This window comes from Pinus tabuliformis, chromosome 8 (assembly GCF_031772625.1).
Source record: "Pinus tabuliformis cultivar Carrire ecotype Pingquan chromosome 8, CPIR1, whole genome shotgun sequence".
NCBI classification, from domain to species: Eukaryota; Viridiplantae; Streptophyta; class Pinopsida; order Pinales; family Pinaceae; genus Pinus; species Pinus tabuliformis.
This window is the reverse complement of record NC_142294.1, coordinates 1,244,104,352-1,244,117,804: the sequence shown is the minus strand read 5'-3', so window position 1 is coordinate 1,244,117,804 and position 13,453 is coordinate 1,244,104,352. Positions and strand designations below refer to the sequence as shown.

The window sequence follows — 13,453 nt, the reverse complement described above, 5'->3', positions numbered from 1 at the left end:
ATAACAGAGCTCTAACTTCATCATCAAAGTTTACCCCTACAGAACTTAACTGACTTGTAACTGTATTAAAATCATTTAAATGGTTTGCAACAGATCCACCTTCCGACATATTCATATTAAATAACTGTTTCATAAGAAATACCTTGTTTAAGGCCGAGGGTTTTTCATATAGTTTCGACAACGTCTGCATCAAACCCTCTGTCGTGGTTTCCTTTGAAATGTTGAAGGCGACTGATGCAGCAAGGCACAACCATATTGTTCCGAGTGCCTTTCTATCGAGAAGGTTCCATTCTTCGTCTTTCATACCCGTCGGCATCTTTGTTTTTCCGCCCAATGGTAGGTATAGATCTTTTTGATACAGATAATCTTCCATCTGCATCTTCCACAGCGAGAAGTTTTGGCCGTTAAATTTTTCGACCCTAAACTTACCATCTTCCGCCATTGCTCCCACTCGAACCAGGAACCCTTCTTTCCTGCGAGTTTATCAGCCAAATAGACCTTCGACTCTGATACCAGTTGTTAGAAATTATATATTACGGAGCAATGGAACACATAAAATATTGCAGAAATATAAACACAGAAAACGCACAAAACAAGAGAGACACAGATATATGTGGTTCACCCAGTTTGAGCTACGTCCACCCTGAACAGCCAGTCCTTCCTTTCTATTATCCAGCAAAATGAAGAGACACAACCTACAGCAAATCCGTTGTAATATCCTCTGTTTTCTCTCACAGTCTCACCTCTCTGTTTCTCACTCACAGAATACACATCTATCTCTCAGCCTCCAATACAATACCCTCATACAAAGAGAGGGGTTGCCTTCTAGGGCAAAAAACCCTAAACTAAACATAAGTTCTACCGTCAGATCATCTGCCTAATGAACGGCCCAGATTGACTAGAAATTACTATACTTTTACAAGGCAATTTTACATTTGTTTTTAGCTTCGGGGGCGCTGCCCCCGAGCCCCCGCCGGGGGACCGCTGGCCCCCGGACCCCCCAGCCGGGGGGGATGGGCCCCGCGGGAGGGACAAGTCCCCCCCCGCACCCCTCAGCGTGGAGGGGTGTACAAACTTCTTGGGGTATACATCCGGCTGAAACAAAAACCTCTGAACAATCATGCTCCACACACAACAGTACTCTCTTCCCATTATTCTATCATCCCAAATTGCTATTGATTTCCCATTCCCTGGTTTTTTTGAGATATGGTGTCTAATAAGAGGGATTATCTTCTTAACAAGTTTCCAAACTTGTGTGCATGGTCTGACAGGAATGGATTCTGTTATTAGCTTTGTTCTGGGGTGATTCAGATATTTCATGGTAAGGATTTTTTCCCACCAGCTTTCCCTTCCACTTATCAATCTCCAAATTATTTTCATCCCTAGAGCAGCATTCATTAAGCCTGGTAAGCGAATTGAGAGGCCTCCCTGTTCATAAGGAAGAGTGACTTGGTCCCATTTTACTAAGCTAAATTTTTTATTCTCTTGCTTTCCTCCTTGCCATAAGAAACTTCTTATGATAAGTTCCATTTGTTTATGTGCACTTGTCGGAGCCATAATTATCACATATTGATATATAGGGGGAGTTGAAAGAAGTGCCTTGACCATAATCACTCTGCCAGCCAGATTAAGCAACATCATGCCCCACTTTTGAATTTTGTCTTTCATTTTTTCCACTTGTTTGCTCCAGACTTCTACTTTGACATTCTCCTTGGCTATTGGAAGCCCAAGGTAAGTAAAATGCGTCCATCTTGTTTGTATTGGGATTTCCAAAATTTGAGAGATGTTCTGCATAATTCTTGGGGGAGTATTCCAACCGTAGATTCTACATTTTGTATTGTTTAGCATCCCTCCGGAGGCCTGAAGGAAGTCGTCCATAACTTTTTTAAATCTTCTTGCTATAATACTTGACGCCCCTCCCAGAAGGAGAGTGTCATCAGCAAAAAGGGAATGGTTTACATTTTTGGCTCCTTTTGCTATTTGAATACCTGTAATTTTGTTTTCCCTTCTTTGATTTTCCAACGCTGCACTTAGAGTTTCAGCCATGATAATATATAGAAAGGGAGATAAAGGGCATCCTTGTCTAAGCCCTCTTGAGCTCTGGAAGAATTTACTAGGCCTACCATTTATTAGGGGGGCTATCCATGGGGTTGAGATGCAAGCCTGTATGATCTCTATTATATCAGGTGAGAAACCAAACTTTTTTAGAACTGCTGCTAAATATTTGTGGCTTACACGATCAAAGGCATTTGCCATATCCAGCTTTACAATGATTCCTTTCTCTTTCCTTTGAATGCTATTGTGGATGGCTTCCTGAACGATGATCACGTTGTCTATAATTTGCCATTTGGGGACAAAACCTCCCTGATTTTCCGAAATGATTTCAGGAAGAACTTTCTTGATTCTATTTGCAAGGATTTTTGTGAGAATTTTGTAAGAGGAGTTACAAAGAGAAATGGGTCTGAATCTGTTGAAAGTAGTTGGGTTGGCCTCTTTAGGAATAAGTGCCAGATATGAAGATTTTGAATTTCCTCCCACAATTTTTTGTTTGAAAACATTTCTTCTCGTTCTCATGTAATCTTTTTTAATGATATTCCAGTGTTGTCTATAGAAAACAATTGTGAACCTATTGGGCCCTGGAGCCTTATCCGGGTGAAGACTCCAAATTGCTTCCATCACTTCTTCTTCATAAATATCTTTATTTATTTTTGCATTTTGCTCCTCACTGATTTTTTTATATATGTGCTGTAAAAATTCTTCATTGTCAACTTGTTGTTCATTTTTTGTTAGTAACTCTTCGAAGTGATTATGTGCTGCCAATTTTAAGTCTTCTACTCCTTTAATCTCTTGCCCATCCACTTGGATGTGATCTATCTGATTTCTGGCACGTCTGATATTCATTGACTTATGGAAAAAAGGCCGTATTTTTATCCCCTGAGTTCAGCCATAAACATCTGGACTTCATTCTGACCTCTTCTTCTTCCTTTCTATTTTGCCTGTAGATTTCCCAAAATAATTTTTTTCCTTGTAGGTAGTCCTGTTTATTTTCCTCTTTGTTTTCCTTTTCTTTTTGCATGTTGTCCATTCTTTTTTGCAATTCTATTTTCTTTTCTTTGTTTCGAATGTCCTCTCTTGCCCATGTTTTTAATTTCAGCCTCAAATTTTTTAACTTTGTTTCCCACACAAAGTGAGGGGATCCTGTAATGCTTATTGACCATCCCTCTAGGATTTGAGTTCTGAAATCTTCATTGCTGTCCCAGCTTGAATTATATCTGAAAGGGAGCGGGCCTTGGTTCTCCAAATTGCCCAAACTGATTACTACTGGCTTGTGATTTGAGGCAGATATGTGGATGATCTTGGATTTTAATGAGGAGAAATCAGCAACTATATTTTCTTGGACTAGAATTTTGTCCAGCCTTTCCTTGATATTACTCTTGCCTATTCTTTTGTTACTCCATGTATATTTCCCATTACTTGGGGGAATATCGATTAACTGATGCTGCTCCATGATTTCTTCAAGAGCTTCTCTTGATGGATCTCCATGAAAAATCCCTCCAAATTTTTCCTCTGAGTTTCTTATCAGATTTAGGTCCCCTCCAAGAATTATACTCCTGTTTTGTCTTTCTGTTAGTTCTTCTTTTATCGACTTCCAGCAATGCTCTTTATCCTTGTAGTGATTTGGGGCATATACATTTATGATGTTGTATATTTCCTTTGTATTGATATTTTTTAAGTCTGTTTTGATCCAGTGTTTGCTGATTTTTTGATTTGTTAGTTCCCATTTTCTTTTTTCCCATAATGTACATATTCCTCCTGATGCTCCTGTTGCCTCTAGCACTATTCCATCATAGTTTCTTATCTTTTGTATCAGTTTTCTATTTTCTTGACTGCTCGTTTTGGTCTCCTGGATCATGAGAATGTCCGGCACTTCTTTGGTTAATATGTCTCTAGCTGCATTTTCTTTAAAGGGAGTGCCTAGGCCGCGACAGTTCCAAGAGACCACTATCATTATTTACTGATTTGGTGGTGAGCGGTGCCCTTCCCTCTTTGCTGATTTTTCTCTTTATTTCCTGAATTTTTCCCAAGAAATGATTCCATTGGCTGCTGAGTTCCTAAGGCCATCTCTTTGGCCGCCGCCTCATCCCTTATTTCCTTATTAGATTTTCTGCCCGCCTTTTTTTGTTGTTCATTGGTTTGAGGATTTTCTTTAGCTTGATTTCTAGTTAAGATACAGTCCACTGAAGGAGGGGGAAGTGGGGAGCGGGGGATTGAAGGAGAGGGGGAAAGGGCTAAGAGGTTAATGGGTTGAGATGAGGCTCTGGGGGATGAAGGGTCTTCTCCCAAAGGCCCGAATGGATTCTGGGTTGTGAGGGGTGAAGGGATAATATTGGAGGGTGATTGGGTGGTGGTTTCGATTGGTTCCTGTGGCTGTGATACAATAGGTGTAGGCTGCTTGTTGGAGGGTTTTTTCCGTTTAACTTGCTCCCATGTGTTTTCTTGTTCTTCAACATTTTCATTTTCTTTTTTTAAGACATCTATTTGTGAAATGGCCATACTCGTGACATACCTTACATTTGAATGGGATCTGCTCATAGTCCAGCTGCTGAATGTGCATCCATTGATCCACCTTTATCTTTATTGCTTCGGGTAGTCCCTTTCCGAGATCCACTTCCACACATATTCTGGCGCATGCATGCATGTTATCCTTTGGTTCGCATCTGTCTATATACTTGCCCACTACATTTCCTATGGCTTTGACAGATTCGTCTCCCCAACAGTGTAACGGGAGATGGGGAGTCTGACCCAGACGGGAACAGCACTTGGAACATCCATTTCCGGATCGAAATCAGGGGTCCAGCGGTTTAGATATAGACCTCTGGAGTCCATAAAATATGGACCATTTCTGAAGATCAGATCTCTATCTTCCTTAGTTTCAAAAAGGAAGGTGAAGTATCCCCTTCCACAGAACCTTATAGCTATTTTTCCATTAATGGTTGTGCTCCAGTTTCTTTCAACCCATTTTTGCACGAATTTGGGAGACGGCCATAAACCCGTAAATTGTCCCACAAGTCCACGATCTGCAAGAGATAAGGCTGCTCTGCGAGGAAGAGCAAGAGGAAGAGAAATCTCTAGAATATCCTCAAGCTTCTTTACAAACTTATTGATTGTTGGCCTGTTCCTTGGAGCTCCTATCGCTGCAATAAGAGAGGCAAAAGCTTCTTCGTTTTCTTCATTTGTTGTGTGCCTAGTTGGTTGAGGATCACCCTCCTCTGAGGGATCCATGCTAAGTGAGAGCCCAACGGCGGTAGGCTGCTGAGGAAGGACTGCGTGTGAGGGAGCAAGCTAGGTCAAAAACGTGTGCGCAGCAGCTCCTCCAGTCGCTCAATAAAAGGTGCCCTTTCACATGCACTTTGTTAACAATAATACAAAACCTTTTTTTAATGAATGTCTTTTTCCACAACCCTGGATTTTTTTGTAAAACTTTTACCTTTTACTTCTTTTTTTCTTAATTACACGAATAAGAGTGGCCAAAAGCCTAAATGCGATCAAGGACCTGAAAAATAGGGAGACCCCAATTATGTGTCCAATGGACAGATCAGACTAGCTCTGATACCAAATGATACAAACAAAGTTCACTATCACACAATTATGTTTAGAAAATCTGGGAAATGAGAATATCCATTATCAGACAAATAATATACATATAATGTTTGAGTACAAGTGATATGATTGCACACAATAATGGGCCCCATATAAATATCAAGCGGGGGTGCCCTTTCATAAGGGTTCATGTCTTTTGAGACATGCCCTTTCATAATTTTTCATAATTATTCATAATTATTAATTATTATTATTATATTTTTATTATTCCTATTATTCCATATTCATATTCATAACAATGTCTTAGAAAAAATTTAACATGATGTATTAGTTTGTCTTTTAGTCTATCAAAGGCCCCATTTTCAAATGGATTGACATCACAGATGTTGCCTCCATTCTCATGCTCACCTTCTGTTCATATGTACACAGATGTAATTTATGAATATGACCATGCCATTCTTCACACTTACATATATTGCTTTATGAGCTCTCATATTTACATGAATTATGTGCATCCAGATAATGTATTTATTGCCAATAATTTAAGCATGTAACCATAAATTTTGTTTTTCGGGATTCAAGATTGACATGGGGATTGCAAGTTTTGGTTGGTGACAACAGAATCCAGACAGGACCAAGACAACATATATATGGGGATCACATGATGTCAAGAACACGATATCCATGAATTGATGGGTCTTGGACTGGAAGATGTGAATTGTGTGTAAAGACAAGCACTCCAAATGCTTCATTCTAGATTCAGTGCACAAGACTTTGTAATAAAACATTAGACAACTTTGAAGAACATGAGAGTTATTAAGGTATGCAGATATTGTGATCTAATGCTTTGTTTTGATTTGTTCATTGAATTCTTATATATGGTTCTATGGAAAAATACAAGGAAAGCAGAGTAAGCAGAATAAGCAAAATCTTGCATAGACCTTGTGATAACTATGGCAGCTCCAAGTTAATCTCCAAAGAAAAAATGCGGTATGAAACGGATACATGAGCAGAAATCACCAGTCAGGATGAAGACTACATGGTTAAGGAAGGTCCATTTTGGGGAATCCAGGAAGAAAGATCCACTCCAGAAATTTTTTGCCGAACAGAGAAAGAAAGATCCACATAAGTTCTGCTTTTTATTTCTATTTAGGAAAAGGAAAAAGTGCAAACCCACTCACCAATAACAAATGGTTGTCTGTTTAAATCCTTCACTTTGGAAACTTGCAAAGAAGCCTCATCCAGGCGCAGTCCAGAAAAATGTGCATTAGAAGCAGCTTCCATCACATGTTCAACCTCTAATGTCACCATTGTCCTAGCTATGTCTGACCTGCATTGGCAAAGAATTGTGCATTTAAAGAAAACCAAGAGCAATGAAAATAGATTAAGTTCAACACTGAGATGTCCACAAATGCTTAATAGTTTAGTAAATACATGCAAGTCAAATCATACTCAAATGATACAATAAATTAACAGAACCAGTCTGAAGCTGTCTCCAATTTTTTTTAATATTGAACATTTGTATTAACATAATACAAAACTGCCTTATAAAACCATTGCAAATGAGGCATTTACGTAATACCACTACATTTGATACGTGTTGATGTCTGCAGATTTTCGTCTGATTATTGCACTAATAAATACACATGCAACTATATATATTATTTCAAAAACCACAAGCTTAAAACAAGATCGAGTCACTTATCTGATGGTCATGCAAATGCAAACTACTGTAGACTCCAATGAGTTGGACTCGTTATTTGTCAAACTGATCAAGCAAACAAATCTAAGCAGAAATCATTTCCCAAGAAGTTGTATTTATATATAAAACATAATTGGTTTCAAGTTTACCTCAGGACTCTGGGAGTAATTAAAGGTCGATCTATTGCTTTTATATAAAGATTTTTTTTGGGTTAAGTAATCAAATATTTTTTGATAAGGTAGACAATAAAAGCTCCTGATTGCAACCTTCATCAGGAAAAGAAAGGCAATTCATTGCACAGCAGATACCAAGGAAAAGACTATGAGGATGGGAAGTCAGATAGCTTTTCATTTTCGAAAAAAATGTTTTATTAACTCTTGGAGTATTGGTAATGGATAATTCCATTTCTAGTATTGAAAAAATTAATGCCATGATTCCATTAAAATAAAATATGTTGCTTGTTTGATATAGTTATGAATAAATATGTATAAAAAAATATAAATATAAATAATAATAACAATCATAACAATGATTAATTAGTGATTAGTATAGAAGAGGCATGTCTCCAAGGACATGAAGGCGCACCTGCCTATGTATATAAGTGGGCCCTCATTTGTAACATCTCATTATATATTCTCATTCATATCTATATATATATATATCCTCTATGGACTTCTTCACTTTCCAAGTGCTATGAAGTAACTTGCGAGCATGAACTTTGTTCGTAACATTTGGTATCAAAGTCGTGTTCTCCAATCCAGGTCTTTGGTCATCAACTCTTCATCAAATTCGTTGTCGTTTAATCAAGGATTTTAACCAGACAAAGTTTTTGGAGGTTCTCCATTCTGCTGTCAAGTCTTCGGCCATTTAATAAAAATTATATATATATATATATATATATATATATATATATATATATATATATATAAAAAAAACTGTAAAAAAAGGAGTATAAATATATATAGTTAAAGATAAAAAATAAAAACAAAACTTATAAAAAAAGATTTATTGAAAAAAAAAGCAGTGGACTCGACCTGTCGTCGTTTCTCGACCAACCGCATCCGTTGTCAGCACCTATTATCGACACGACCATACTAGTATGTTTTCCACCGCATCAGGATTGTCGACACCACCACTATTATTTGCAACTGCTTCCCATCACCAACAGTCATGTCATGAAATACGCCGACAAATAGTTGTTGCCATTGACAAACGATCAGCAACCACAGTCCACAACATTGCCATCTCCAATTTGCTAACATCTTTCTCATTGTCCAGAAATTTAGAAATGTTGGGCTCAACACACGAAGTAAACTCCAACCCTAGATCGCGTAAAGTTAGTGCCAAAGACCATTCAGACTATGTGGTCAAAAACTATGCATTGGACACCTCGTCAAAGCACAAGGTTCACACACTAGTTAATTTGTGGCTCATTTTCATCACGATCAGTGTGGGTGGATATGTTGCCACCATTTCCAAACATCCGCACGACCCTTCATAACATATTAAAAGGAATTATTCCCAACATTTAATTAATCCAAGAATACATCAATTAAACTGAGGGTTAAATCACTTATTTATAACAAATAATAACATTTGAATTTAGGTTTTTCAACTAAAAGAAACGGAAAAAAGATTACCAAGGAAAGAAAATAATATTTATATATATATATATATATTTCAAATCCATTAATTACAACAACAACAAAAAAGTGGAAAAGAAAAGAACTAAAAGGAAAATATATTCTTATATTCTCAAAGCTTATATAAGAGAAAAAAGGAAGAAGTCAAGATGAGTTCCACATATAAGTCAACATTTTGGACTAAATGTTTATTTTGTAAAATGGAAATTGGGTATTATTGGATTCATAAAAATTGTGAAATATGTTGTCCAACATGTGGGAAATTATTTAGTACAGAAGAACGTATAAGTATTGAGTACATGCAAATGAAAAGATCAGAGAAAGAACTCGCAAATCTTGAAAAAAAAATCGAGGTATTAGAAAAGAAACATAAAGATCTTGAAGATATGTTTTACAACGTCTCAAAAGAAAAGGACGAGGAAATTTTGTGCCTAAGGGACCATAGTCAAAAATTCCTTGCAAAGGTCTAGAAGTCCAAAGATACAAAGAAAAAATTAGAATAAGCAAATGAAAGTCTCAAGAAGAAATTCAATGAGAACCTATCAGAAAAGAAAAAAGAAAAATTGCACTTAACAATCCTTAATCAAAAGTTATTAGAACAAATCAAAAATTTTGAAAAGGAAAAGCTTGTGCGTCAAAATGAAGTTGAATCAAAAGTTGAAGAACTTTCACGTTTAAAAAATCATAACCAATCTGCTTACTCAAAATAAGAAAATTAAGGATGATAAGAAATCATTGAAAAACAAATTAAAAGAACTTATCAAGAAAAAAGTATGGATGTCTAAAGACATAACAGTACAAGTTGAAGAAAAAGGAACAAATATTGATCTAGTAAATATCACAACTCACAAAGATGACAAGCCAGTTGAAGTAAAAACATATTCAAATGTTGCAATTCAAATGATGAAAAATCCAAGTGAAGATTATGTAACCAACTCAACAACAATAGTACTTGAAGTAAATCAAGAAATTACCACATGCATGATAAGGGAAAATCAAATCACAAGAACTCCTTATCGACATTTGAATCATACTACATAGAAGCAGACATCGCAATCACTGGGCATATATGTATCACTCAGAACAGAAACAACAAACTTATGTTCTGAAGAATATTGATATCAGCAAAATCCAATCTTAGAATAACAATTTATTCCAGCTATCAAATAATTGCAAAGTTCCACAGAAGATTGATTTAGGATGGTTAGATTCCTTCTTAGATCAACAATTGTGTTTATCACTCAAAGGATCCTGTCATCTTTTATTATCGAAGATGAAAACTCGAAAAATTCCAAAATATGTGAACAGATTACAAGACAAAGAAGTACAATGACACATCTTATTCGCAATAAGTTTTGAGGACAAAGTTTTCTAAAGAGGAAGGCAATGTTATGAATATAATATAAATAAAAATAATGTAAGTATAAATAATAGTAACAATCATAATAATGGACATCTTCATTTTCCAAGTGTTCTGGAGTATTTAACTTGTGAGTATGAACTTTGTTTGTAACAATATAAAGCCATGATACATAACTTTTTGTCATAATTTGGGTATGTAATTTATGGTTCTCTAAACCTAAAGTCAATCGGGATTAAATCCCGTACGATTAAAGGATTTTTCCCAGTCAATGATTAAATCGAAAAAGTCGGGATTAAATCGGGACTTTTTTCATCAATCTTAAACAACATAACAAGGATTGTCAATGTTATGCATTTGACTTCTTTCATGTTCTCTTTTCAATCATGTTGCACCCTGCAACATTTTGTCAAAGTGAACCCATCAAAACTTCTTCTCTTCATCTTCCAAAGTGCTTGCTTACAACACACTCCCCGCAAAACTTTTGTGGTTTTTTTCTCCTTTGGAATTGACATAAGAAGAAACTTTGGGAATTGAACTTTTGCATATGTTCATTCATTTAAACACATCTATAAGCAAACTAATACAATCCAAAATGCACCATCCATCCATATACTTTATCCTTATGTCATAACCCCGTGAAAAGCTTCATGCCCCGTTAAATCATAGTTTTAGAAGGTTTAAAGATATAATTCTAGAAGAAACTAGCAAGTGTATTAGAAAGTATGACCATCAATAAGTGCCACACCAATATTTGGAACTTTGGTTAACCATGCACTATCGTTGCCACCTAGAGACTTGCAAAACAATTAGAGAGCATCAAAAACTTAAATCATGACAGATTGAAATACATGTTAGGTTCACAGCACAACAACCTACAAGCAAAATAAGTTCACATAAAAATGATCAATAGAGGTCTCCAACTGATCTGTAAACTGCCATGAATATTCCATTGGATAGTTTGTCACAATAGATCTGATAAAATAAACTGAAATCTATACTATGAAGGTTCAATTCCTTTAGATTTTAGATTTGTTAACTACTATTTTATATTTATGCATGAAATAGATAAAATATGGAAAAATAGACAAAAACAAATATTTACACACCATCCACAGTGAACACAAAAATTTGCTTTGGGATATCCTTATGAGATAAAACCCAACTCAAAGGTGAGGCTACTTTGCTCTCTTTTCTCTAGTATGGAAATAATGAATGTACAAAGGAGAAGGCACTCCCTATGGAATTACCTGAGACCTGTGGCCTGTTAGGCTGCTACAAAACACTAACCCCCTTTGTTATGCTCTTTAACTCCCACTCCCAATTGCTTTCCTCTACAATGCCCCAAAATACAATAGCATAGAATGGGATCCCTACTGCCCCTAGTGGCCCGGTTTTAACATAACCCGATAGGCAACAACTGTCAACTAAAGTTACAACTTTGACCCTTCTAGAGTCTTCTTCATAGTCCACACATAAAGCTAGCCCTTTTTGCATGAGTAACGGGGGCTACCATGGCATCCTTTCTAACCATGGTGGTCAAATCGGAAGGTCAACTTCTGGAAGGTATAATTTTTGCACGTGAGCGCTGACTGACATCTCTCTTGCATCATTGGAAAGATATGAGTGTAGAATAATGGCATGGGGTCTGGTGCCAAAGTGAGAAAATCCTGACCCCCAAAAACATCATTTAATGCCTTAAAATGGCCCCAAAAAAATTCAGACCCCAATTCTCCAAACTTGGATCTGTCGGTAAAAATAACCCTACAAGCCGCTTCCTCCAATTTTTCCACTCTCAAAGCATCAAGATAGATGAAAATTAATATAATGATCCAATCCGATTCACCAGCACTCGTTTAGACCATATTGTATCATCATGTTCTCTCTCTTAAGTGTGCAATTAATTTCTGCTAAGTCGCTGCTTCGACCCAAATATAATGATGGCCAAGGGTCATTTGAGGAGGATTTCCTGCCTTAGGAGAGGACTGTGTTGCTTGGGAAGCGAGAAGATTTGTCTAGAAGGTCAGTAGAACCCAATGGAGCCATTAGAACCTTGCTGATGTTTTAGATTCATCACACAAAGTTGATTAAGTGTTTAGCTAGATTTTATAATTGGAAAAAAACACATGCTTATGTACATCAAGACACACGTGATGCAATCAACTGACATCAAGGTTTGTTCCAGAAGAATTTCGAAGGAGAAGGAAGAGGTGGGTTCTCTCTTGTGATTTGCATCTTGTTCAGAACTATCTCGGATTGTAAGCACCAATTACACTCCCAAAACTAGCTCTAGAAGATTAAGGCCTCAGCCAGTATACACTAGTGAAGTTCCTTACCTGGAAGAAATTCTAGGTAGAGTGCAAAAAAATATGAAGGTGTAGTGAGAGATGAAAGAGATATTGAGTTGCAGACAATAAGTAAAAAAGCAGAGGTGTGTATACCAAGAAAAGATAATATCATATTAGTGTTTGGAGCTGATGTGATGGTGGGGCAGGTTATATCTCTCCAGGAAAACGCTGTAATCAGGTGGATTTTGGTAGAAATACCTCAGAACGAACCTTAGCACTCTGGATAAAAAAGGAATGGATATGTTGGTTAGGTTTTATACAGTTTTCCGTATACCACCCAAGGCTGGCTAGCATTCTTCTTCAACTCTACTTGGCAGCATAATAGGTCAAAGGAGACTACTGGTACTGGGGTTCGAGTCTCGACACATTCTCACTGCAGCGATGGACCCCTTTCTTTGATTTGTGCTCCACTAAGACAGCACACACCCTCTCTCACACACATCTTCTGGCCAAAATTCCCTGGTGTTTTTGGAACAATGCTGGTACTGCCTGTTTTAGATTTTTTTTGAAGGATTACTTGGTCACAAAATTTTCTGGATTGCCATTTTATTTTTAGCGTTTCAAATCCTTCCTCGTACCCCTTACCTGGGTTTACACACGAGATTCATTAACCTAATGGCCTTGTGATGATTATTTTACCTAATTTATGGGGTTGTTTACTTTTAGCCTTTAGGCAAATCTGATTTAGGAGCTTTTTATAAGCAAAGTATGTCATAAAGAGAGTTTTATATGTAAGTGTTACATCTTTACTTTCCAAGAATTGCTGAACTTGTAGTCACACGTCTGCAGGTTCTGTCTC

The 13,453-nt window shown here is 36.9% G+C and overlaps 1 protein-coding gene across 2 annotated transcripts in view; it reads right to left on the bottom strand.

The window, feature by feature from the left end:
- LOC149239889 (uridine/cytidine kinase UKL1, chloroplastic-like) overlaps window positions 1–13,453 on the bottom strand; it is a 277,768-nt gene that overhangs the window by 249,287 nt on the left and 15,028 nt on the right. For both annotated transcript variants that reach the window (XM_089373570.1, XM_089373571.1), the window contains exon 2: window positions 6,783–6,931. In XM_089373570.1, coding sequence (XP_089229696.1) covers window positions 6,783–6,912 — 130 coding nt within the window. In that variant the 5' untranslated portion in view covers window positions 6,913–6,931. The remainder of the gene's footprint in view (window positions 1–6,782; window positions 6,932–13,453) is intronic.